Here is a 27,378-nt window from a genome sequence, read left to right as displayed (position 1 = left end):
CACCTGTTGTGTGCCTGGTTTCTGTGCTCAGCAATAGAAATGTAAAGCAAAATCCCTAGGTTCCATCTCCTGCCCTCCTTGTGACCACCAGTATGTCTAAGAGAGGAGTATATCTATAAGAGTCAGTGGGCCGTGGTGGATGGGGCAGTCCTGGAGAAAAGAAGACCTGGTTTGAACCTCAACGCTTAGATGTGTGACCTTGGTAAGTCCTTAACTTCTCTCGCTTCAACTTCCTCATCTGTAAAATGAAGAGGTTGGAACTGACCACTAAGCGTCTTCACACTGACTTCACCATCCTGTGAGATCCTCTCTCAGTTTCTCCTCCAGTTATACACTTCCAGCTTTAACAGTTTTTCACGGTTATGTCTCCCACTGCCCTGGCTACTCATTTGCCATGCTGTCGAAGAGCCCAAAAGTCTACACATCCCTGTCCTCTCTTTTGTTCCTGCTGACAATTCTCATGCTAGGTCATAGGCTAACTGCTGAGCATCAGAGGCAGAGAAAAAGAGGATTTTCCTTCTCTTCCTCCTTCCTAGCCCTATGGTCCCAGGAATTAGCTCTAGCTTGGTCCAGTCGGCATCCTCTCACTTCCCATGAAGTTGACTTCACCTATTCTCTGGGTTCTGCCTTTCCTCAGGTCTCCATGCAGATGAGGTTAGTTTGACAAGTTCAGTCCCTGTGTGAGCCACGAGCTCTCCATCCCCTCCCTATGTGTGCTCCTCCTTCCAAACCCACCAGTTTCACCAGTGGCACCACCATCCACCCTATCATCCATGTTTGAAACCTGAGTATTTGACTTTGCCCCATCTCTCACCTTTAGAACCAATAAGTTGCCAAGGCTGCCTCTCACAATCCTCTCCTTTCCAGCTCCTCAATCCCCCTGCCTTACACATTTCAGCAGTCATTTTCTATTCCATTCCTCCCATCTCTGCACTCCCCTCCAATCTGTCCCTCCTGTCTCAAGGACCACCCTTAAGCAAATACTGATCATAACATCACAACTAGAAGCTGGAAGGTTGGCTTCATCTTCCCTCTTTATTCTACAGAAGAAAAAAATCAAGTCTGAGGAGGAAGAAACGTCTTGCCCAAGGTGGCCCAGCTAATTAGAAAAGGAACCAGGGCTCAAAACCATGTTCTAATCTCAAAGACTCTATCCAAGACCCCATGTGGCCTACTCAAGACAACCTCTTCTCAAAACCTGCAATGCCGACCTATTGTTAAGGAGTAAAGTTTAAATGCCTTCATCTGGCATTCAAGGCTTTCAACAACCAGATGCTAGCCAACCTTTCCATCAGTCAAACTGGTCCTTCTTTACTTGCCTTTGGTGGCCCAGGATTTTTCCTACTTGCTGCCATCACTCATTCTACTTCGTGTCCCACCCCTGATCCTTTAACATCCAACTCGGCAGCACCCTTCCTCGGAGATTCTCTGTAGTGCATCATGGCTATACCCCTCACCAAAGGTCCCTCACACTCTGCTCATGGCTCACCTCTTTGCTCCAGGGCTATTTCCTGTTAGGATTATTCTTCTATTAGGCCATAAGCAACAAGAGGGCAGGAACAGATTCTGAACTTCCCTTTGCATCACCACTTGTACCTGACATAGCTCCCAGAACACAGAAGGTGCTAGACAAATATTAGTTCAAACAAACTGAACAAACATTTCAAGTCTATAACCAGGAAAATACAATCAGGGAGCAAAGTGATTTCTAGAGGAGCACATTCTGAAAAACAGACTTTGGGTCTCCCAAGTCAGCCACAATGACCCCCACTGATCTCTCATCTTCAGACCAAGGCAAACCCGGCACAATCCACCAGTATTTGGGAAAACTTCCTCCAGGCAGAGATCATGTCTCAGAGTCAACTTGTCTATTTTGATTCTTAATGATTCTGTTTCAGCTTCTGGCAATTAAGAAGGTTTTGTATTGTTTTGTTTTGAAGAAGTAAACTAATAGGTTAAGTTGTAATAAATGAAAACATTATTATTGCCTTATTCCAAGGGGGGGCCCTACAGGAGCAGCCACTAACTCTGGGTTCCTCCTAACCATAAGACAAACAATATCTAATATTTTCAGGAAAAGACAGAGCATTGGAGTCAGGAGATCTGAGAGTCTTGGGTCTGCCCACAAATGGCATGGTCACCTTAGACAAGTCTCTTCCCTTCCCTGGACCAAAGTTTTCTCCTTTGGAAAATGGACTAGATGATCTCTCTCATGCGCTGTCTGGCTTTAAAACTCTACGAATTTACAAAATATTTCATATGTTGAAAAGTCAAAACCACATTTGCACAATTGAGGAAAGGCTAGCAGAGAAAAGTACATATAATCATTTCTACTAGGTCGGAAGCGCCTCTATGGGAAAGTAACATTCAATCAACAAGCACTTATTAATCATTTACTACGTGCAAAGCAGGCATTATGCTAAGTATTAAAGATATAAAGAAAAGAGTGAAACTATGTCCTGTCATCAAGTGGCCGACATTCTAAGTGGCAAACTGGCATGGTTATAAATAATGTCCATTTCTGCAGTCACTTACTGGATTATTGTTCCAAGTCCAAGGATTATTGTTCCCATTTTATTGATGAGGAAACTGAAAACTGAAATCCAATCTCACATTCTCTCCTGGCACGCACTATGTTGGATGATGAGTTCCTGAGCAGTAGTGCTTCAGGTTAGACCTTTCATTCAGCCCTGGGATAGCTGTGTCCTCTTAAAGGCACCAGATTTTACAATCCAGTTTGAAAAGGTTACCACCATTTTCTGATGGTTGGCAACTCTATTTTGGCCAGTTGTCTCATGGAATATTTTATCTCTATTCAACAAGGGAGTAAGGGAAGGCAGGGACTCTCTTGTTCTGTTTGGCTGGACACCCCAGAGTGCTACTCAGAGACTGTGGGCATGGCTAGCAGAATGACTATCCTCCATGATGATGGTGATCTGCAGGAGGGAAGGTTACCCCATGTTCTTATCTTCTGCTGCACATCAAGTGCCCTAACACAAGGAAGGATGAAATTTGGATACTGGGGGGAGAAAAGAAGGATATTATATTCGTGTAGATGGAGAAGGCTTGTGAATCCTTATATAGCAAGGATCAAATCAGTCAATACTTAAATAAAATTCAGACTATTCACTGGAAGGACAAATACTAAAGCTGAAGCTTAAATACTTTGGCCACATAATAAGATGGGACTCACTGGAAAAGACTCTCATATTGGGAAAAACTGAAGGCAAGAGGAGAAAGGGATGGCAGACAATGAAAGGCACAGATAGATAGTATCATGGAATCAATGATGAGCCAGGATAAACTTGGACAAATGGTGGAAGACAGAAGGGCCTGGTGTGCTAAGGTCCCCAGGGACGTGAAGAGTCAAACACGACTGAAAGACTGAACAATACGTATAAGCAAATACCAGATCAAACACAACATATGAAGTGAAGTGAACAAAATCACCTAAGAGCTAAAGGTGAAGAGGGAAGCATTTGAGATGGGGCTCATGTGTACCAGCTCCCATAACTGCCCACCAATGGATACCAGCTAGTCATTATTTAGGACGTACTTCCTCAGTATTCAGCACCACATCAGGGATGGAGAGCTCCTTCCTTTTGCCATCCTTGGGCCTGCATTCTGCTAATTCAACCAGCCCCAACTGGACCTCCTTCAAACTTACCTGGCATAATGATCTCAGGAAATCCCATTTTCCGAGCAACAGCAGTGGTTCTGTCCACTAAATGAGGAAATTCTTTGCGAATCTGGCGTATATCTCCTGGGAGAAGCTTCAACGTTACCCACAATCCTAAGGGAGAAAAATCTGGGTTTTAGTAAAATAGACTCTAAGAGATTTTATTTACTTTACAAGTCAGAATTTGAACTCAGGTCTTCTGAATCCAAAATCAATACTTTTACAATTGTATTACTAGCATTATTGAAGCAAAAATCCTTTGAAACACAATCATCACTGGTGGTGGGGGATGGAGGCTGCCACCATATCTAGAAGCACCTGCTCCATAGGACAAATGATTCTCAGGCATATGGCATTTCAAGGAAGCAAGAAGGCTGGGCTGCTCAGGGAGTAGGCTGCAAAGACTGGCATTTGCATCTCATCCAAGAAAGAGGAATGCAGAGGAGGATCTCGAACCCAAGTCTGACATTTCTACAAAGAATCATGAAACTCCCAAAGAGGGGGCATGTCTGGGAATCAAGCCAACTCAGGGGACAATTTTTGCTTTCACAAAACTGTTCTTTCAAAAGAGTCAACAAAAATTTCTTGCGTAGGTCGTGGGTGCAGACAACGGCACTCAGTGCTGACCGAGGGGTAAAGCCTAGCCAAGGCACCATCCCTGACCTCATGGTGCTCACAGCCTCCTGGGGTACATGGCCCTGGGAAAACAGAAACAAGGCCTAGCTCACCATCATAACAACAATAACAACAAACGTTTACTTGGCACTTCAAGGTTTGGAAGGCACTTTCCAAATATCATCTCATTTGATCCTTACAACAACTCTGGAAGCAGATGCTATTATTATCCCCATTTTACAGATGAGGAAACTGAGGTAAACAGAGGTGAAGTGACTTGCACAGAGTCACATGGCTAATTAGTAACTCCAAGCCCAGAGTTCTTTCTATTCACTGCGGCACTGCTTAGTGTTACTAAGAGCTGGAAGTGACTTCATTTTACAAATGAGGAAACTGAGGCCCCAGTGACTTGCTTGAGGTCACACACACCTGGAAGAGGCTCTAACTCCAAACCCAGCCCTCTGTCCCCTACACCACTTATAAACAGTCTGCAAAGGAAGGTGAGTCTCCCTCCCCATGTTTAAACACTCCCACCCCCACCATGGTACATTCCCTAGCTAACATCTACTTTCCCTTTTTCCTTTTCTGCAGAAATAAAGACTTGTTTCCAGCAAGAATACCAGCTCCCCAGCATGGCAAGACATACAGAGATGGCACAGTGCACTGAGGCTGGGGTCCTTCAGAAACATTTTTAAAATGTTGTGTCTCAGTGGAGTCTGTGGTCCCCTGAGAGTATCTTGTATAACACAGGGGGCTCAGTCCTCAGAGGTCAGAACACTGTCCACAGATAAGGAAGAAAGGTGAAAGAGCCAGGGCAGACCCTCTCCTCATAACCAATGACAAGCCAGTCAAGCCAAGCCTAGAGTTTCATTTGGAGAAGAAGGAGGGGGATACGATGGCAAAGGGGCAGAAAGAAAGACACTTTCACTTCTGGGTGGACGAGCCTTGCAAGAAACACCATCCATGGAACTGAGCAAAGTCCACTGCATGGAAGGATGAACGCACACTGGTCTTCTCACTCTTCATCCTGTTATCACTACTATTGTTGCTGCTACTACTTTTATTACCACTGCTGCTGCTACTACTACTACTGGTGCTGTTGATGCTGCTGCTGCTACATCTACTACTGCTGCTTTTACTGCTGCTGCTGCTACTACTATTACTAACTCTAATAATAATAATAATAAAGATGATATTTATGTAGCATTTTAAAAGTTTACAAAGAGCATCACTACAGATCTGGAAAGTGAGTATATGTCAGTTGTTAAAATTCTTATAATCCAGTCTCACTGAAGAGGAAAACGATCCCATTTGTCACAGGAGTGACATGAGAGTGACAGCACCAGGATGCCTTGGAGGCAATCTAACCATTTCCAGCATTTCACGGATAAGGGCACTGACCAAGACGGATCAAGGTGAGATGACCTGACCAAAACCACGCAGCTAGTAAGTGTCCAAGTCAGGTTTTGAACACAAATCATCTTAACTCCAAGCCCAGAATTTTATTTTATAAGCAAATCCTCTAAACTAATAATCAACTGCATGGGAGAAGCAGGATCAAATTGCTCACTCATCATTTTAAACAGTGTAGAAGAAGGTTTCCAAATGTCTTGGCGTTCTGATGCCAATGTTCGCTTGTTATTTTGAAGGTTCGCTCTTTTCTAGGGGGCGAGGCATAAAGGCAGACTTGGCAGGACCTGCTGTTGCTGGTTTCAGGGGGATGAGGATGACAGACAGGATCCTGTTCTTCCTCTCCCATATGTCAAAAAGAGGTGTTTCTTTAAGAAAAACTGAGGGGGAAATAGTGTAAGGAAATACAGCATCTTAATTTGAAATCGAACATCTGGGAGATTCAGTCCCCTTTGACTGAAATAGTGCAGGCCTAGGGAGACTTTATGTTTACTGCTCAATTAGATTTCATTTAAAAGGAACACTTGAAAGGAGAAAGAGATGAACACTTTTCACCATATGGTTTTGAGGGGTTTGTTTTTAATCTACCATTTCAGGAAACAGTAATGGGCCATGATCGGTAGAAGGCCACCCTTGGAAAGACCCATACCCAAGAGACACCTCAGCTAGACGACCCCAAGAGAGCCAGACAAAAGAAGTTGGGAGGAGTAGGGGGGAACATTTAACTCTTCAGCATCTCTAGGACTATGAGTCATGTAGACTATGAGTCATGTAGTCGTAAAGGTCATTTGCACACCAAGAATGCTCAAAAAAAAATCTATGAAATTACAAATCTGGACTATTTTTTAATAAAAAATACACAACCATAATAGTATCAATAAATCTTTTAGCACATGCCATGGGCAGATTCTTGGGGGATATTTGTAGGCTCACTGTCCATATGCACTACAAGTTCTGCAATAATCTGACATAGAGATGTCAGGTTGTGGCCTAATTTAAAATATTTTGAAAAATGAAAAAATACAAGCTCTAGAATAATGCTAGATCACTAGATAAGATAGAAATAAGAGCACATGTGGAATGTGCTAAGGCCAATTTAGTCAATAATGTTATTTCAAAACTTTTTTCCAATACCAACAATGCCCATGTATATGGGTGCCTGTGCACATGCACGTACACATGTGTGCACACACAGAGAACCATACCTAGATACTCAGTGCTGGAACTGGTCCACATCACTGCATGAAGGATGAATCACTAACAGAAGCCAGTACCTTCTCATCCCCTCTGCCAAATTCTCTGCAGCCCCTTCTGGGAGATGGGGACACATCCATTCCCTACTACATAAACTGCTTGCTTTCAGGCAATGCCCTCACCCAGCTACCATTTCTACTTCAAGGTCAACATAACAAGCCACCACAGCACCCAACTGATTTCACCTAATGGTGACCCAAACAACTTCTAAGGACATAGTGGTTTGAGGTGACATGACAATCAGTCTCACTAGAGTACACCTGGAAGTGTGAGGAATCTGGCATTTAATAACTCATACTCCTGCTGATTAATAAGCTACATGACAGCAGGCTGACAGCCCATTTGGACCTTCTTTAGGAATTAATTTCTGGTGGCCAGAGAATCCACTTTTTCCTGGGCAGTTCTCAGTTCCATTCTTTAAATCCCAGACCCATGATCAGTGATTCCCCAACATAGTCAGTCCCAGATCTCAGGAGACGGCTTCTCATGCCATCTAGCAAGAAGCCTCTCCCAACTGTGCCAGGCTCATCCTGCCAGTCCATTAAAGGGCGGCACTCTAAAACCTTCACAGATCAGGCTCCTACCACCCCACAAGGTACCTTGGGGTGGGAGCTTCTGAATGAGAGAAGATAGACCCCTCAGCTCCCATGAATCACAACAACCAGGTTTGAATCCTGATCCTATTGTATGACCCTGAACAAATCAAGTCACCTCAAGGAACCTCAATTTCTTTTTTCAGAATGTGGGTACTTTTCATGTCTCTGAGCTAACTGCTGTGAGGAAATACCTTCATAACTCTGAAAAGGCACTGCTGTTACTATTATATCATCACTGTCCATTTAAAATGAAGTTTGGATATCGGGTAATTCAATACCAGGGTTGGGGGGCCTGCCTTTGCCCCCCTGCTTCAAGTATGCCATGGATTCAGTGTAAATTGTGAAGGTGACTCTTGCCATGGGGGACGTTGCGGGGGAAGGGTATCATTGGTAAATAGCCATGCTCTGACATCCCTCCTCATCAACACACGGTGGCCACTGTCATCCGCTCAGAGGTGATGGATTCATTACCTCTCCTAGCAGAAGGTCAATGGCTGGGAAACTTGTCACAGGAGGATTAAAAATGATGATAGAACAGAGAAGGAAGTGGGAGCAGCAACGTGGCTCCAGTAACATAACTCAAACGAACAATGGTCTGAGCGACGAGAGCCACTTTCCGAGGGGGGTGGAGAAGGCAGCGGGCCATAATGAGCCAGAGAGACACTGCAAGAAGACACGTGCACAAATGATCAGCAGGGGATGAGGGCAGTCAGGAAGAGCCGGGTGCCTCATTATCATGACACCAAACAGTCCCAAACTGTCTAGGGTTCTCCCACCAGTGGCTGGGTCAGTATCACTGGATAATTGGGAGCACAGTCCTATATTCATACCTGAAATCATCCTGAGTATAACGAAAACACAAGATTTAGGAAGCAATGGGTGGGCCAAGCCAGCATGGCTAGTGGAAGGTAGGTCGGATTGGGGTCAGACTGAAAGCAGGCTCCCCTTTTTACTAGCTGGGTTACCTTGACTAAGTCCTTTAGGATCCGCTAGCCTCAGTTTTCTTCAAAATGCAAAGAAGAGCACCTCCTTCACAGGGCCATATGAGATGAATACAAATCTCCAAAGGCCATAGGAATATTGGCACTTCCCTCTCTGGGACCCACTCTAAACTCATCTATAACGAGGTCATATCCAGCTCCAAATCGTGTCTCCTTAATAAGATAAACCAAGTTCTGGCCACTTTCCATTCACCATTCCACACAGCCCCATCCAATTTCCCAAAACCTCAGAATCTTGGGCTTATGTAGTCTTCACTGACAAGAAATCCTGAATCCTTCCAAGCACCTGCAAGGCAAGTCTCCCACATCCTTTCCCAGGAACATGAACAAGAAAAGCCAACTTTTAATAAAAGCTTTTCGCTTAACTTTAATAATATAATTAACAAATAATTTTATTTTATCTTAAAAAGTCTGTTAAATTTTGATGGACACGCTGTCATTCACCCACCTTGTCCCTTGTGGTTAACTTCTTTTGCCGCGATCACTTTGTTTATAACAGTCTGCAGGAAATCATTCTCCCCCGCCACCCTGGGTGAAAAACGGGATGACAGGTTCAGCTGCTTGTGTCGAATGACGTCGTCCAAAGCTAGCCTGGAGGGTGCGCGGGACGACCAACACCACGGGAGACAAAGGGGCACAGAGAATCACAAGGCACCGTAACAAGGGGACACGAGAGATGGTCATCATTGAGTTGTGACAGAGAGCCGGTTATTAGTCAACGCAGGACAAAAGGGCAGGCAGAGAAGCAACAAGAAAGACACAGGAAGATCATTGATCAGGACGATACTCCACTGCCCGAGAGAGGCAAAGCCAATCTAGGTAGCACTCTACCCCTAGAACACACACGCGCACACACACACGCACACACACACATGCACACATACACATGCACATATACACGCAAACACATGCACACGCACACGCAGTGTGGCAAACCATGGCTACCAGCAGATGACAGCAGCAGCCCATAAGCGCACTGTGTTATCATCCACAGGTGGCTTGGCAGGAGAGAATGTGATTTCACAGAAAATCAAGGGTGATTTTTGCAAATTTCTCTAGACACGCTAGCAGAGAACACATGGTTTGAAGGAAAGAACACACCGGAGACAAAAAAAATAAACACCTTCAACATAGAAAGGCTTCTTCTCCATTGTATCTACAAGATATCTAACTCTATGTGTAGGAAAAGAAAATCAAATATAAGCCACTGGAGTAACCTAAGAGCACATGTGAAAAACAGGAAAGTGGATCTATTTATAAGCAAAAAAGAAACTTTACAAATGTCTCCCAGGTCAACCCTGTCAAGGGCAGTTAACTGGACAGATGTTGGGAGCCAGTGAATGAATGTGAAGGAGCAACATGTGGATAGAGAAAAGAGAGAGAAAACCTGCCACATATTATGAAGGGAACAACCATGATGCCCATCAAGGAGAGGGGAGGGTGGTGCTATGCTGCTCAAGCCACCCTATCACCTATGTGGACAATGCTTTAATTTACTATAAGCAAAGAGAAAGAAGTAGATGGTGCATCCTCCTTGACATCTCTTCTAGAGGGCAATAAATCAGTTTTAATGGATTAAAAAAATGGTTTCATTAGCATGATATCTAAGTCTTCCACAAAGACCTGGTTGTAGAGCTTGTTTTACTATTAAAATCATGTTAAGCTTTTATTTGCAGTGTTCTATTGTTTACCAGGCACTAGGGGAAGGGGTCACAAATTATACTTAAAGATTTAACATCCAACATTGTAAAAATGAGACACTTTGCTAAAGAGATTATATTCTGGTAAACTGGACCATTAGGTAGGTGCTTAATAGAGTCTCATCTTCCTAGAAACTGAGTTATTTTGAAAGTAATCGCTAGCCTCCCAACAAGAACACTTCTCTTTCTTAGCCTGAGTTTCTCCAACTGATCCTGTTTGCTGATAAATTATTGCACTTTAATATTATATTAAGTCATTGTCAAGTCATCAAGGGACTCAGGAGGATATTGTAACAAATAACATTAAAGAAAATGAAAATACTTGCATGTTTTAATTTTAGAAAAACATCATTATTTCTCATCCCACTGCCTACCCATTACATGGGATAATCCTCTCCCATAAAATCCCAAAGTGTCTTCTCCCTTGTGTGACCCTCCATCACTCTTCACTAGGTGCTGTTTCTAAAAACACATACCTGTGACACATGTCCACCAGAATGGCTTTCTTCCCTAAATCGATGGACTAATGATGAAGGTGAGTTATGAATTAGATAATAAATGGCCTTTTTTCCTTGATTCTTGATTCCAAACATAAACCTCTCCTTTCTAAAAGCACAGAATCACAGGTCCTAGAGAGTTTGAACGTGGCCCTAACCAAATATCATTTGGTCCTACCTTCCTCCTTGCCAAGCAGGCATGGTATTCTTGTCCCCATCTTACAGATGAAGTGAATGAGGCTAAGAGAGAATCAATAATTTGCCCAAGGACTCCCAGCTCTTTCAGCACTGTGATGGACTCCAGGCATGCCTCCCATTGGAATTTTTTTTCCATCTCTCCATCTAAGTTCTCAGGGGATGAAATTACCAGAGGGAACAAGCCTCAAATTACTCAAGTAATTAGGACCAGGTCTTTGCCTGGAATACCTTATAAACTTCAGGGTTAGTAGTCAGGGACAGATGTTTTCAACAAATCGTGGTCCAATGAGTCCTGATCTTCACGAGAAGAGGCCAAGTTCCAGGGTACAACAATTGAGCAACATGCCTTGCTAAGCCAATAGCTACCATCTTGATTTTTATCTTCCTGTCCTAGATGGAAACTCTCTGAATGCCCCCAGCAAAGGTCACTGCTGGGGTACCCTTCCCTTTCAATTCTCCAAGGAAACAGATCAAATTCCTCTTTTTAATTCTTCCCCTAGAATTTATTAACAAATCATTCTCCAGCTCCCATCACTATTGAAACAAAGATTCTAAGGATTCCACACTGCCCCTTGTTTCCCCCAAGGAATTTCTGGCCAGAACTAGGTATCAACAGACTAATATTGTCCAATGCAGAGAAAGACCACATTAAGAACTTGAAAAAGGGAGCACTGAGGGGATAATTACACATTCCCTGAAGGCTTTGCCATTGAACAAAGTAATGCACCACAGAATGAGGTCCTCAATATTTAGAGGCCAGGTGGATTATTTTAAAAGGAGAGAACTAAATTCCTGTGGTATGTTTTAAATCAAAAATTTACACTTGCACAACATTTTGGGGAAACAATCATATACACTGAGTTACAGCTGTGTCTAGGATGAAAGGAACCATCACTCAAGTCTTCACATCACCTGGGTGACACAGTCTCCACTCAGAGAAAGAGCAGAGATATGAAGCGACCACTCTCGGCAGCACCTACGAATGATGGAATGAATGAGTGAATGAATGAATGAATGAGTGAATGAATAGTGAATGAATGAATGAGTGAGTGAATAAATGAATGAAGTGAATGAGTGAATGAAGTGAATGAGTGAATGAATGAAGTGAATGAGTGAATGAATGAAGTCAATGAATGAATGAGTGAATGAATGAATGAATGAGTGAATGAATGATGGAATGAACGATGGAATGAATGAATGAATGATGGAATGAATGAATGAGTGAATGAGTGAATGAATGAGTGAGTGAATGAATGAATGAGTGAGTGAATGAATGAATGAGAAAGCATTTATTGAGCCTGTACTCTGGACCAAGCCCTGTACTAAGCCCTAAGCATACAAAATGGAAAAACACATAAGGCATGCAAATGTGGATAAGTTGGCCTGTTTCACAAACTGGTTTTGTAGGACTCCTTTGGGGAGCGAACTTCAAAGGTAACATAACAGAGCCCTCCCCCAAGTCACACTGCCAGGCACTGTGCTGGCGCCATACTTACGGCTGAAATGGAATGAAATGTTGCTTATCTTCATCATCTACTTTCCCATTGATTATATCTGTGACATCCATCACTGCAACAGAAAAGGGAAGAGCCACTTAAATGTGTATTTATTTGGTTCTGAGCCATGCAAATATCCTTCACCAAATTGAAGAGAAACTTTACTTTTGACTTATTACACTCAAGTTTGGGGGTTTTCCCTGCTAAGCCAAGATAACAACAATGACAACTAACATCAATATAGTATTTTAACGTTTGCAAGTAATTGGCATCTTGAAGGTGTTCCAAAAGTCTTAGTGAAGTTTGAAGTTTTAAAACTTAAATACTTTTAGCTTTAAATAGTTTAAAAGTCCACTGAGTGGAATTTTGGAAAACCTTGTGCTCTCTCAGGTGATCTTCACAAAAAGCCTGAGGTGCAAATGGCTTTTGAAGGTTTCTGAAAAGAATAAGCAGCAAGTTTAAAAGGACCTTGTTGAGTGGGTCAGAGCTACAGATGATTCAGGAAGTCATTTAATCAGCTGTTCACTTACTCCTAGAATCTACAAAGTTCTCTGGTTTCCTGAGCATAGTGGCACCTCTCCCCACAGTCCATCCCTTTGACACAGCTGATTCCTGCTAAGACCTGTCCCAAGACCTGCTCATGCTCACATCTATACTCCTCATACCTAAGTCTCTCATCAGAGCATCCTATAAGGCTGAGTTCTCACTACATCACGCAGCCCAATGCCCAATTCAAGGTCAACTGAAGGCCATTCTCTGGTCCCTACACAGAACATCTCCTTTATTCTTGCCCTTCCCAAAAGCCCTGAACTGAAATTTGGCCAGCAACCAAATCCTGAGATAAACCTCAAATACATTATTTACGTAGTCTGCCATTTATGAACATTTTTTCTCTCCAGTTTTTTTAACTCAAAATTTTGCTCCAAACTTGACTTTTTCTGCAATGGCCATACCTCAAATGTTGATGGAACAAAATACTCAACCGCTATTTCCACTGGAATTTCCCAAGGAGATTTTACTCCCTTTAGGTGCAGGCACATACTTGGAATTGTTGGCAAAAACTGGAGGACCTGTTCATTCTGCCACATAGAAAACTAAGTGGCCCTCCCAGCAGTTCAACACATTGCCAGATTCAAAATATTTTCAAATTATTTACATAATCAGCCTCAAAGAACCTGGCAGAGCAGGACTGAAGGTAGTTCTAATCTGGTACAATTTAAGCAGTTGTGCTAACTCTACCATAGGACCCCAAAGGTTGCTATAAAGCTGAAAAATTAAATTATTAGAATAACAGCTGATATTTATACAGATACATGCAGAGATGTCTATTTATGTACAGATATAGATATTTATATGTTTACATATAGGTATCTATATAAAGTCAGATGTCTATATCACAAAAATATCAAATATACATAGACATTAATATATATACATAAGTGTACATCTACCTATACAAGTGCATGTGTGTATATGTATGTGCATACATACATATGTATATAACGTATATATATATGTATATATGGAAACCAATACATATATACATAGACATGGGAGAGGCATCCCTGTAATTTCATCAGTGTGAAAAAGGTGAAATTTGAACCCAGGTCCTTTTGATATTGATGCCTTATACCAAGATGCTACTCAGCACGTTATGTAGCTAATTATTTCCATATCTCTTACTCCAACCCTTCGTCATTGCCCCCAACCCTTCTCACTTCTAGTGTCTTCCCTCGGTTAATTATTTCTCTTTGTTCTGAACACAGCTTGTCTGCATGCTGTCTCCTGTAAAGTCCTTGAGGGCAGGGACTGTCTTTGGCCTCTTTTTGTATCCCAAGTGCTTAGCACAGTGCCTGGTCCATAGTAGGCATTTTATAAAGGTTTATGAACTGATTCCTGATTGAGTTGATTTTCACAACTGTCCCTTGTGGGAGGTGCTATTAACATTCCCATCTTATATATTAAAAAACGGAGGCTCAGAGACATTATCTGACATAACTGAAAGGTGAGCACATTATCAGCTCCTCCTAACCACAAAGTAAAAGTGTAAGAAGAAAATGTGAGACAAGCAGACTGCAGAGAGAGGCCCTGTGCCAATCAATGACACGCCTCTAACACATGGCAATAACCCAGTTATTTTACACCATGAAACCCCCCAGGAAGTTCAGATGTTTCTGATGAAAATTCAGAAAAGTGCTGATTCTGGAGATTCTAAATATTCCTAGTCCCCAGCTATGGGCCTACAGACTCTGAATAACCAACAGCTTCAGAAGTCCACCCACAGAATTTCATCCCAGGCAGATGGGATGGGCCAGGATTTGAGCCTCGATGACACAGGCAGGCGAGGCCATTCCCAGGCCTGCATCTACCTGTGCTGTCACCAGAAGGCTTTGAGTGCTTCCAGGTCCTGAGATCTCAACACAGCAAGAAGCCACAGCTCCTGCTGTGGAGCAGAAAAACTGGATTTTGCTGCTGGTTTGGGCCAACGTTTCTGTTCTCAGCACTTCCTTCCCCAGGGATAAGTCAAGGCCTCCCCATGCCCTCAGTGTTCTCCAGCATCAGCACTACCTGCTTTCCCTTCTAACCAAACTCCCTTCCCAGAGAATCCACTCACCTCACAGAGATCTAAATTTATACAAATGGACATTTGGGGTGGGGTGCAGTGGAAAGAGTAGGAGGATCCAAATACAAGTCTAAGTTCTGAATCTGATGCCCTGTGACACCATCATCAAGATGCTCTACATTTGGGGACCTCAGTTTCCTTCTCTGTAAAATGGGGATGGAGGTCAGGGGAGGGGGGCTAGACTAAAAGACCTCTGAGTCCCCATCATGCCATAATGAGAAATGCGCATTAAGCACATGGACACAGCAGCTGCGAAGGATGGCTGGCAGGAGAGTGGAGATGGGAAGACCAAGTAGAGGACAATGGCATGAAAGGTGGTGATAAAGGCCTGAAGTGGGGCGACTGAGCAGGGGGTGAGTAGAGAGCAGGGACAGAGAGGAGATGCTCAGAAGGCATCACCTACTTGGCAACTAGCGAGTTATTGGAAGTGAGGGAGAAAAAGGGGTTGAAGATGATGCCATAACATCAAACCTGGGTGACCAGAAGGAAGGTCTAGCCAGATACAGGAAAGGCGGAAAGGCCGGAGGAGAGGCAGGCTTGGAGGGAAAGATGACATGCTTGTTCGGGGCCTTACTGAGATTGAGGTGGCTATGGGACATCCAGTAGGCATATCTAACTGCTGGAACTCTGGAAAGAGACCAGGGATCCACAGACATGGTTCAGGACAGTCACCAGATGGGTAGACATATCAATTACACTCTTTGGAGCAGATGATATCACCAAAAAAGAGAACACAGAAAGAAAAGAAGACCCACTAAGAGCCTTGGGGAATCTCTACAGTTAAAGCATGTGATGTAAATGATGACTCAGCCAAGAAGACTCAGAAGATGTAGTCAGACAGGTAGAAGGAGAAATGCTATGGAAACCTAGAGAGAATGGAGTATCCAGAGAGAGGTTAATCATCAGGCTCCAACACTAGAAAGAAGAGAAGGAAGAGAACTGAATAATGGCCATTGATTTGGCTTAAAATCAGAATATAAACCCCATGGAATTGTCTGAGGCTCTGGATCATTAAGTGACTCGCTCAGGGTCACACAGCCAATCTATGCCACAGGCAGGATGTAAACCCAGGTTCTTGCCTCTCAGACAAACATGCTATTATTCGGCCATGCTGCCTCTCTGTGTTTCTAAAAATGGGCCACTGGGAGATCAACATTATCCAGTCCCAAGTTCCAACAAGTGTTGCCTGCTGGGACTTCTCTGCCCTGGGTGCTTTCCAATTCATGGTGAAAATTCTACTGACTAGACCATGACAGAATATCATCATGTCAGTAAACAACAAACATGTCCGCATATGCATGTGCGCACACACACACACACACACACACACACACACACACACACACACACTCACACACACACTCTTTCCTGAGTTCCAGAACTCAGGGAGAATGACCTATTCATTCATATTGCATTCACTCCAAAGCTTGTTTTACTAGCTAAACCTTATCTATATTTCTCTCTCTGTTTCAATACTATCAGAAACTGCTCACAAATGAAACCAATCCATTTCTCCTTGACTATTTTTGGTGAAGTGCCTTGTCTACATTGAATAATTTACCCTTCCTTCTGTGGCCTCCATATATTTACTACTCAATCAGTCACTGACACCTGACTACTAGAACCCCGCTACTATTCCCACAAGCTTACATTGTAGATCATTGTCTTCCCCAGGATGGATGTGACCAACTTTAAAAATCAAAAGAGTGATTTAGATTTCAATTCTTCCAATCCCAAACATCAAGTGCCAAGGTAAACTTTTAACTGAAAAGCCTCAAATGATTTCCTCCTTTCTTAAAAAAGCCAGAAAACCCAAAGCTGCCCATTGTCCACTATTCAATATCAAAGTTCTTATTTCCAGGGGATCCTGACAATGGGAGATCATTGCAGAGAAAAGGGATAAAAATCCTACCTGCGACACCAAAAGGCCGCCGTAGGCCAGAGGTGAGCTTGCGGGTGTGGTTGTCTCGAAGCTCCATCCGCCCAACCCTGACGATTTGGCAGACAAAGCTAATCTTCTCCCTTTTCAGATCCTTGCTGCCAAGGTCCTGGAAAGATGAATTTCCATAAATTATCGTGGAAAACCATCATTCAACCAAGTTTCAATTGCAATGGTCAGCTAAGAAGATGAATCCCTGTTCTTTCCCCCTAACTATTCCTGGCATCTGAATAAGCTATTTACACAAGCATCACACAAAAGTATCACGGGAAGAATAATCCATTCCTATCGGGCAGAGAAGACAGAAATTCAAGAGACTGGCTCAGCTGTCCTGGGGGAAGGCTTTCTCTGCTCTCCAGATGAGAACTGTGGTAGTTCGGAGAAATCTTGTCAGGACTGGCAATAGAATGACTGGCACACAATCCTCCCACCCCTAACTCTAACCCCAAAATGTGGACATATTTTGGGAGAGGGGAGAGTGAACACGAAGGTCTAATCAGGTTAAAATGGTTAACTCTTGTGAAAGACACAGATATACTTACAGTGAATACCGCTCGCAAATTATGCAATCTGTCTATGTCTTTGGGTAATCCTGAACTTGACCAACGGACTAGATAGTTTTCACTAGGAAAAAGAGAAAAAGTAAATTAATCTCCATCACTAAATATGGGTTCAAACCAATATTTCATATCCACTTGCCCATCACAGAGCAAATTGACAGTAGGTTCTGAGTTGCATGAGTTTCCAAGTGCCAATGAAACAGTGTAAAAATCTCATGGTTTCTCCCATTCATTTTAATTCTCCTATGCAACATGACTAATGTGAAAAGGTAGTTAATTAAGAATGTATGGGTAGAACCCATATAAGACTACATGCTACGTCCAGGAGGATGGGGGGAAGGAAGGAGAGAAAATCTAAGACTTATAGAAGTGATTGTAGAAAACTGAAAACAAATAAATTAATTTTAAAAAATTTTTAAAATTAAAGTTACAAAATTATTCTTACACATTACTGAAGAAAAAAATTTTTTTTAAATGAAGAATATAAAACATTGGATTTCTGCCATCTTCCATATTTTCTATTTCTGCCTAGAATCAAAACATAAGAGTCTGAGCTACGGCCCACTGGTCATTCCAAACCACTTATTAACAACAACTACATAATCCTCTATAACTTAATATTATTATCAATATTATTTTAGATCCCAGGACAAATGAAAAATGGTTACCATGGGCAAGATGGTAAACCATGTCCTATGCCTGGCAGGCCTAAAGGCAAAGAAAATTCCCAGCTGTTCCTATCATGATCACATTTATCCTAAGTCAAAATCCTATGGAAATGGGTTGGCAATGTTCATTTCATCGTCATTCTCTTGTTCATTCCATCGAAGAGGGGCCCCAAAGAGATCCTCAGGGAGCCAAAGGGGACCCTGCACCTCAATACTTCTCATTTCTTGGCCAAAAGCCATCATTTTATCCAACAAGGCAAGGTGGTCAAACATCAAATGTAAAAGTACAATTAACTGTGGGATAGCAACTTGTCATGAGACCCTTTCTATCTAAATGCCATTGAAGAGAAAATGTCAAGAAGGAGATAAGACAAAGCATTCAAGTTCAGCTGGTACTTTAAGTTTGTTGGATTTCAAGCAAACCTATAACCTAAGTTTTCAAAGTTTAAAGTTTAAAAAGAACAAAGGAACTGAACGAAAAGTCCAGATAGTACAAAGGCGCATGGTGCTCAGAATGCCAGTCAGGGAGACTGGGGCCCAAATTCTGCCTCAGATACAGTGACCCTGGGCACGTGAATTAACTTCTCAGTTTCCTCATCTGTAAAATGAAAGGACTGGTCCTTGCTAGTTCTAAGTCTATAAGCCTATGAATATTTAAATAGTGCTTTAGCATTCAAAAATGCCTTCTTCATGACATCTCTTTTTCCATAACAGCCTTTTGGTCTGCTGGGTAGTATACCTATTACCCCATGTTACAGATGAGAACATGGAGGCACAAAGAGATTAAGTGACTTGTTCATAGTCATACAGCTAGTCATGATCAGAGGTGGATGTGAATTTGGTTCTTCCCTGATTCCAAGTGTAATGCGCTATCCACTATACCACATAGCTTCCCCCATGACAGAGTTGGCAAGGCCCAGCTCAAAAATGATCTCCCTTTATAGGTGGGATGTTCCAGTCCTCCCAGATTATAACAATGGTATGGTGCCCTTAGTCTGGGAGAGTGCGCTGGGTATAAATCAAGCTCTAATGGCAATATAATAGAATTAGCTGGATTTGTCTCCATTTCAATGTCTTCCTTTATGTTTTTTGGTGAATTTATTTTTCCCAGGTACTGGTGAAGCCAGCATAGTGTGGGCTCTCCACAAAACACAGACCCACCTACACCCAAGATGGTGGCCAGGGAGAGTCACTCACCTGATGAACTTGGATTCCACAGGATCATAGAGGGACATGAGCACCTCTGCATCTTCTCCAATTTTACAAACAACATTCTTCAAATTGACCAATAAAGCAAATGAAGGTGTAGAAGCAAACTTGGCTTGTCTGTTAATATCAATGTTCTGCCTTTGAGACTACAAAGGGGGCAAGAAGAGGAAAAGAGTAAGAAAAACAGCCCATTCCAAGAGCTCCCAAATTAAGCCGAGAGTGTATAAAGGATGTAGCCCATGGAACTTGGTAACACAAGGAACAAATACTTCAGAATTTATGCTTAACATTTCTTGTGAAGAACACAAATCCTTCAAAGAAAATGACACATCCCTAGAGAAGATCACTGCTTCATGGGGAATGCAAAAAAGATGCCCAGAGAGGAGTCAACTCACTTTTTCTTCTCGCAATCTTTCTTCTACTTGCTTAGAGGCGATTTCGTGAGCTTGGAAGAGACTTATGGTACTGGTCTGCTCTGGGTCTAGTATGTTTCCATCTTCATCACGGACAACCAGGTCCAAATCCAGAACTCTACAACAAGAATAAATCACTGATACATCCTGAAGAGGTCATTCAGTTGGCATTCTATCCTGGAACCAACCAACCAATGGGACACACTGCATCACCAGAGAAATTTGCTGGGCTTCATAGACCCAGAACTTACTTCTTTGGATAGTTTTTCACTAACTCAAAATGCACTCCATTCTTTAAAGAAAAAATCCAGCCTAAACCTCAGTTTCCTTCCAATAAATATTTTCTCCCTGCAAGGAAGTGTATCAGATCCACCAGACTCCATTTTAAAAGTCATTATAAAGAAGAGGAAATACCCATCTCTTCTCTCTGTTGAAAGGTACAGGGGCTCTGGCTGCACCAGGTTTGCTGCATCCACTGCTTTTACTTAAGTGTTCAGCTTTCTGATAAGGAAGACTTCTATGGAGTTTGGAAGTACATCAGCACAAGACCTCAACACAAAAGTGGAAGGCACTCACCAGAATATGTAAGCAGTCAGAAAAACATTTTAAAATGGTTCTGAATAAATGGGTGCAGTGGAGAGAGAGCCAGCCTGGGGGTCCAGAAGACTGATGTCAGTCCCTCCTCTGACACTAAACCTTACTCCTCATACTACAACCTAAATTTACAAATGGCAGAAAAACCCTCAGCCTGCATTAGCAGAAAGTCAATGCAAGGAGCTCCTTCCCAACATTCATGAAATCTCAGGTTTGGTTCAAAATCAGAATGAAGAAAAACCAGCAAGAAAATAATGGGTTGAAGCCCAAGGTGGTCATTTAATAATGTTCTTTAGACCCAGAAATTCAAAGTTGGCTCTCTTTGTGGAGGTCCTCTGTGGGGTGGAAAGAGGAAATAGAACAAAAGAAGGTTTAAGTAAACCAACAGAAAGGAGCCAACAACCACTTCACTGGAAAAATGGGACTCCAAGGGGTCCAGTGCAAAGGGTGTGGGCTTCCAAGTCAGAAGACCTGGGTTCAAATCTTCCTTCTGATGCTTACTACCCTGGGGAGGTCACGCTGACCTCCCTAGGCCTCAGTTTCCTCTTCTGTATAATGGGTTGAACTCAAGGGCCTCTGAGTTCCCTTTTGGCTCTAGGTCTGGGATTCTGAGATTCTGTTCCTAATGACACTATTTATTTTTCATATTTATCCCCAGGTTCAAATACATTTCTTTCCTTCTACAAAGGTAGGTGTAATCACTTAATAACTAGACTAGAGCCTTTTTAAATGATGCCTTGTCCTGTGGGATCCTTGAGCCTCAGCCTGCAAGTTATTCCGAATGATTTTAGCCTCTTCCTTGGCCAGAAGCTCAGACAATGTAACCCAACATAAAATGTTGGCAGCGTCTCAGAATTCCACAGCAAAATCCAGTAAGAATCCTATAGCGGGAGTTCTATTGGGTGGCAACCAACCTGCAAAAGGAAGCATACTTTCTTCACTGACAGGTCCCTATGCTGATGAAATCACAGGTCTAGTATTTTTTTATTAAAATTTTTTAAAAGTAAACCATTTAAAATTAGTTAATAACATCCACATAAAAACTAGGGAGCAGATTAACCAGAAATTCCCAACTGGATTGGGTAACTTTGGATCCTACAATCAATAAATCAACAGAAATTGGACTTTGTCACTGGGCTTTCCTACATTAATAACCAAAACTTACTGAAATTTACCACATAGACTATCTTACATACATTGTCTTAGATCTATAATAGAAAAGACAAAGCAATTTGAAAGAGACCAAAAATAAAGATATAATAGTTTCCAGATAATGATAAGAATGGTTTGGGTTTTTTGTTTGTTTTTCTGTTTTGGTTGGTGGTAGGTTTGTGGGGTTTTTTTGTTTGTTTGTTTGTTTTTAAGTTTTACTCTCAAAAATTCCATCTGCACAACCAGACAGGAGACATCCCTTCACCAAGGTTATAGGCCTAACCCAGAGAAAAGTCTTGACACATGTTTAACACGTATTAGTATTTAAACAGTGATTACTGAGCCACAGCAATACTTGGAAGGCAATTACTGGAATTAATGTCATCTTTTCATAACCACTGGGAACATGCCCCTGCTCATGAAGAAGAAGGGACTGGTATGGGCATCACCTAGAGGGCAATCTGCCTCATGAACAAATATTTCTAGCTGAGAAATTTTGCCTTAAATCCTTGGAACATCTTTCGGCGGTGCTCAGAACTCCAGTCATGAAACAGCCCCACAGACCCTTCTCTCCCCAGTCAAACTTTGGGTTAGGGGGATGGTCTTTTTCTTTTCTACTCTAATCCAAGTTTGTATAGAATGGTGAAAACACACTAGGATCCCGGGGCTTTTAAGGCAGGAAAGACCTTTGGAGATCATGAGCAGGTCACAAATTTAGAGAAGCAAGGGTCACCAGAGACCATCCAGTCCATCCCAATGGCCCAAAAGGGAAATGACTTCTCCCAGGTCAAACAGGGAACAAAAGGAGAAGGGATTGGAACCCCTAACTCAAGAGCCAGGATCCATATCCTTCCCTTCACTACAGTCCACTCGGAAAGGGTGAGAGGTTTTCTCTAGGGGGGATCTCATGATGTTCTCAGCACCAGACATTTTTCCATCTGCATGTGGAGAATCAGTGTGACACAGAGCACAGAGAGCTGCCCATGGAGTCTGGAAAACCATTTCTAACTAGGCAATCTGTCAATCCAGTAAGCATTTATTGAGCTCCTGCTATATGACAATCACTGTGTTCAGTGCTCAGAATGAAATAGTCCTTGCCTTCAGGGAGCTTCTGGTCTATAAGGCAACATATACTCATAAAAGACATAAAATATTCTTGGATTGTTGGATCAGATCATAATAACACAGGAAAAGCTAGCAATTGTATAGGGCTTTGGGGTTTACAAAGGGGAATTTGTTTTATGTATTGTCCCATTTGTTGTTGTTTTTTTAATATAATAGTATTTTCCCCCCAATTATAGTCAAGACACTTTTTAGTATTCATTTTACCAGATTTTGAGTTCCAAATTTTATTCCCTCTCTTGCTCCCCTCTTCCTAAAATGGCTGGATATTCTATATATGTGCTGTCATGTAAACTATATTTCCATATTAGTCAGTTATGAAAGAAAAAACAGATCAAAAAGAATAAAGTAAGTAAAAAAATTATGCTTCAATCTGCATTTGGAGTCCATCAGTTCTTTTTCTGGATATAGAAAGCATTTTCCCTTCTCAGTCCTTTGTACTTGTATTGGATCACCGTGTTCCTAAGAAGAGCTGATCATCACAAAATGCTGCTGATACTATGTATCATGTTTTCCTGGTTCTACCTATTTCACTTAGCATCAGTTCGTACAAGTCTTCCCAGGTTTTTCTGAAGTCTGCTTAGTCATCATTCCTTATAGCATAATAGTATCACTTGTTTAACCACTCCTCAATTGATGGGCATTCCCTCAGTTTCCAATTCTTTGACACCACAAAAAGGGCTGCTATAAATATTTTTGCACACGAAGGCCCTTTTGCTTTTGTACTGTCCCGTTTGTGCAGGGAAATTCCAGTGAAGAAATCTCATCCATCAGTGCAGCACAGCACCTACACTAAAAGTTACCGTCTGAGACAGATGCATGGAGCATTGAGGGATAAAGTGGCCTGCCCAGGTCATACAGCCAGGACGTGTGAGTGGCAGAACTTGAACTCAAGGCTTCCTGATTTCCAGGACAGATCTCTGTCCACTATGCCTCACTGCCTCCCACACAAAATTGATCCAAAATAAAGACAAAGTCGTTTGAGAAAAATCACTTCAACTCTCTAAATATCAATTTGTTCATCAGTAAAGTAAATTTTACTTTCACCCCAATCTCATGGGCTGAAAGAAAATAAGCAAAGTACTAAGCAAACTTTACAGGAATAAATCAATGGATGATGATAATGATGAGGATGAAGATGAGGATGAGAATGATGACATCATCACCACCATCACCATCCTGGAACCACAGCTCACATTTTTTCTGACTTTCCTTTTAAGATTACCTTCAGAAAATGGAACAGTCCAAGTTCCAGGTCAATCCTAGAGGGATTGCCATCTGCCATCCCCTGGGTCACCATTGTACTGCTGACCCGACAGTCTCTGGGAATAGTATGCCTCCCAGAAGGCTTTTTTATTGAATCTTCACCTTCTTCCGTTGATAACAGAATTATACCACTACATAAGCCACTTTAGCAGCTGACCTCAGTCACATTGAGCAGGTGTTCTCAGAGTGCAAGTGCAAAGCCCATTATACCAAAAAAGAATAATATCCACACCCAGAAAGGCTGGCCTTGGGCAGGGGGGTATTTTCTACACAAGTTTCACACAAACAACTTCACAGATCTATCCAACAAGCTTCCAAATAATCCTGTAGTCAAGACAATATGAAATGCTTCCCTGCTTGGAGTTAGAGAAAATACTAGCCTGGAGACCAGCTTTTTCTTGAGCCGACAGGCCCTCTCACAACAAGAAGGAATGATCACACTCCAGATTTCCAGGTTCAATCAATCCAGGCCCAATAAATATGAGATTTGAAGATGTAAAAAAAGTTACTTTCAAAAGAAGAAATTCACATGGATCAATGACAAGAGAATCATAGAACTGAGAGGTGACAGGGACCTTGGCATTTATCTCATCCAACTCACAAACAAAAGGAATTCCCATTTTAATCTCCCCAACAACTAGTGGTACAGCCTCTGCTTGAAGCCTCCAAAGAGAGGAACCCACTGTCTCTCTAAGCAACACATTCCCTCTGGGACATCTTTCAGTGTTAGGAGATCAAACCTAAATTGACCTTTTTGGCAACTTCCCCTCATTGCCCCCAGTTTCGCCCTCGAAGGCCAACAAGGACATGGCTAGACTGTTCTCCATGACAGCCCTTCTAACACTTGAAGATGATTCTTCCTTTACCCCCCAAAAGTCCTCTCTTCTTCAACTTAAATGAGCCCTGGAGCTTCAACCCATCTTCCCATGGATCACTCTTGCAGCCTTCCACCATCTTGGTGGTCCTCCTTAGGACATCCTCCATCTTATCACTTTCCTTTTAAAATCACAGAAGTCAGAACTGAACCCAGTACTCCAGATAGGATCTACCAAGGGGAGAGTCCAGTGGACCATCATCTCCTTGTTAATGGAAATTCTGTCTCTTTTAGGATAGCCCGAGATGGCATTAGCTTTTACAGCCACTGTATCATCCAGCTGACTCATCCCTAAAGTCAAGAGACTTCACCTCCTCCAAACTCTTCATTTTACAAATGGGGAAACTGGGGCCCAAGGAGGCTCAGTGACTTGCCCACACAAGTGGCAAATGGCAGAACCCCAATTTGAACCAATGTTCCCTAACTCCAACACCTTGCCCACTACCATCATGTCCCTCCCAATGGTGGTTGTTATCCAGTAAGAAGTTCTCAATAGCATGAAGGCCCCCACGTAAGACTTTCTGACAAGACTTCAATCTCTCTCTCTCTCTCTCTCTCTCTCTCTCTCTCTCTCTCTCTCTCTCTCTCTCTCCTAAGTTTCTGACCCTGAACTGAGAGAATTCATCATTTTAGAAAGCAAAATAGCCATTTCTGCATCTTGGACTTTTACCCTCTAACACAAAGTTGGGCCTATCTGCTCAAGATTTTGGGCTGAGGTAGGACCACATGAAGCGGAGAAAGTGCAGCCCCAACAAACCTGTTTCCATAATCAATCTTTGCAGTGACCTTCTTTTTTAGCTCCTTGAGTTCATCCTGGGGTAAAGTTCCGGAAAGAATCTGGGACCGCCATTCAATGAGATCGTAGATCATGTGTCGGACACTTCGGAACATTTCCCTGTTGTCTTGCTGTGGGGGTTTGAAAGAAGCATAGAGAATAGAGAGTAAGCCTTTCAGTTTAAACTTTAAAAAAAAAAAAATACAAGCAGGCAGTGATTAGTTCTACTTAGCATTGTCCTGAGCTGGAATTTGGAAAACAATTTTTTACCACTGTAAGCAAAAAGTGGTCAAGAATTCAATTCATTGGTACCAAGGCAATGCTTTTAAAAAAAAGAAAAACTGAATTGTAGAATCAAGATCCTGTCTCAAACACCCATCCAGTACCCCACAGGAGGCACCAATAAGCCAAGAATTAGGCTGTGAAGTAGACTGTCCACACCTCTACACTCCCCACTCCTTGTGGAGACCCCACAAGGTTTTTATTGGTGAATTTTATGAGGTGAAAGAGGATGAGTCAATTAAATTCAATCAGTATTAACTAAGTGGCTACTATGTGTAGGTCAGTGTGCCAAATGCCAGGGACACAAAGCAGGAAGCCCTCAAGAAATCTACATTGGATTTGATGTCAAGAAAAGTTTCCCAACAAACCGAGGCATTCAGAAGAGAATTGATCAGGAGCCCTTTCAATGAAGTCTGCAGGGACAGGCTGGATGACAACTCATTTGTTTTCGTGCTCGGGTATGAGCAGCACCCAGTCAATGGCTCCTGAGGCCCCTCTGACTAAGCTTCTTCCTCACCTTTTCCTGGACAGCCTTGGCCGCCATCACATCACATCATCATGACACCTTTCCCATCCCCACGACTGTTCTTCCCAGTCTTCTCACCATTCTGACTTATTCTGACACAAGAAACTAAACTAAAACCTCAAAATCATTGGCTTGTCCAGGAAATCCCAGCATGCATCTAGCTTTTTTACTGCCTCCACTCTTTTCCTAGTCTTCTGGAACTTAGCTAGTAGCTCATCTTAACACTGTTCATGGGATGCTCTGATTTTCCCCACAGTTCGAGCATGAAATACAAACACAACCATGTGGCAAAAAGATCCTCATGGATTTGCATGAAGACAATAGATCCCTTGAGGGAGAAGGCTTACATCTCCTTCAGTGAAACTAAGACATCTGTTAGCAACTCTAAGAAAATAAAAGGTATACACACAGTGATCACTTACTTCCTGACTTACACAAAACACACACACACACACACACACACACACACACACATATACTGTGTCATGTCCCACCACCATATTAGTTAAGCACTAGAACTATCTATGTTCCTGCCCTGTTCTTGCATACACATGGAATGGCATCCATGAAACTGTGATGGATACTTTCAAAGAATCAGAGATTTAGAGATGGAAGGTTACCCACTGTGAGTACCTCAACCAAGCTTCACCCCAGCTACATACTATCTCCATGCCCATCTCCTTCCCATTTCTTACTCTGGGAAAAGAAATTAAAACCAATACAACCACTCATTTTATAAAGGGACTGTACTATGGCTCCCCACCCCAGGCCTGCACCTTCATCTTTCTCTGGCCACCTAAACACCATATATGCTGTCTCCTCTGGTTAGAATGGAGGATCCTTGAATGTGGGCACTTAAGTTCTTCTTTAAAACTTAATATCTTTCTCAAGCATGAGCTAATGAGCACGCATCATGCTTTGGTACTAAT

General features: G+C 42.4%; 1 protein-coding gene across 2 annotated transcripts in view; it reads right to left on the bottom strand.

Moving 5' to 3' along the window:
- The window catches only part of DOCK1 (dedicator of cytokinesis 1), a 582,086-nt gene that overhangs the window by 481,008 nt on the left and 73,700 nt on the right, over positions 1-27,378 (bottom strand). Inside the window, exons 6-13 of one of the 2 annotated variants that reach the window (XM_072629055.1) lie at positions 25,624-25,772; positions 19,841-19,976; positions 19,434-19,591; positions 17,551-17,632; positions 16,982-17,117; positions 12,447-12,519; positions 9,004-9,146; positions 3,668-3,793 (exon numbers count right to left, since the gene is read on the bottom strand). In XM_072629055.1, the coding sequence (XP_072485156.1) occupies positions 3,668-3,793; positions 9,004-9,146; positions 12,447-12,519; positions 16,982-17,117; positions 17,551-17,632; positions 19,434-19,591; positions 19,841-19,976; positions 25,624-25,772 (1,003 nt within the window). The remainder of the gene's footprint in view (positions 1-3,667; positions 3,794-9,003; positions 9,147-12,446; positions 12,520-16,981; positions 17,118-17,550; positions 17,633-19,433; positions 19,592-19,840; positions 19,977-25,623; positions 25,773-27,378) is intronic. The other variant, XM_072629056.1, reaches the window with a different exon arrangement.

Source organism: Notamacropus eugenii, chromosome 1 (assembly GCF_028372415.1).
Source record: "Notamacropus eugenii isolate mMacEug1 chromosome 1, mMacEug1.pri_v2, whole genome shotgun sequence".
Classification (NCBI taxonomy): Eukaryota; Metazoa; Chordata; class Mammalia; order Diprotodontia; family Macropodidae; genus Notamacropus; species Notamacropus eugenii.
Note: the sequence above shows the minus strand (reverse complement) of the source record. Positions and strands in the feature narration are given on the sequence as shown.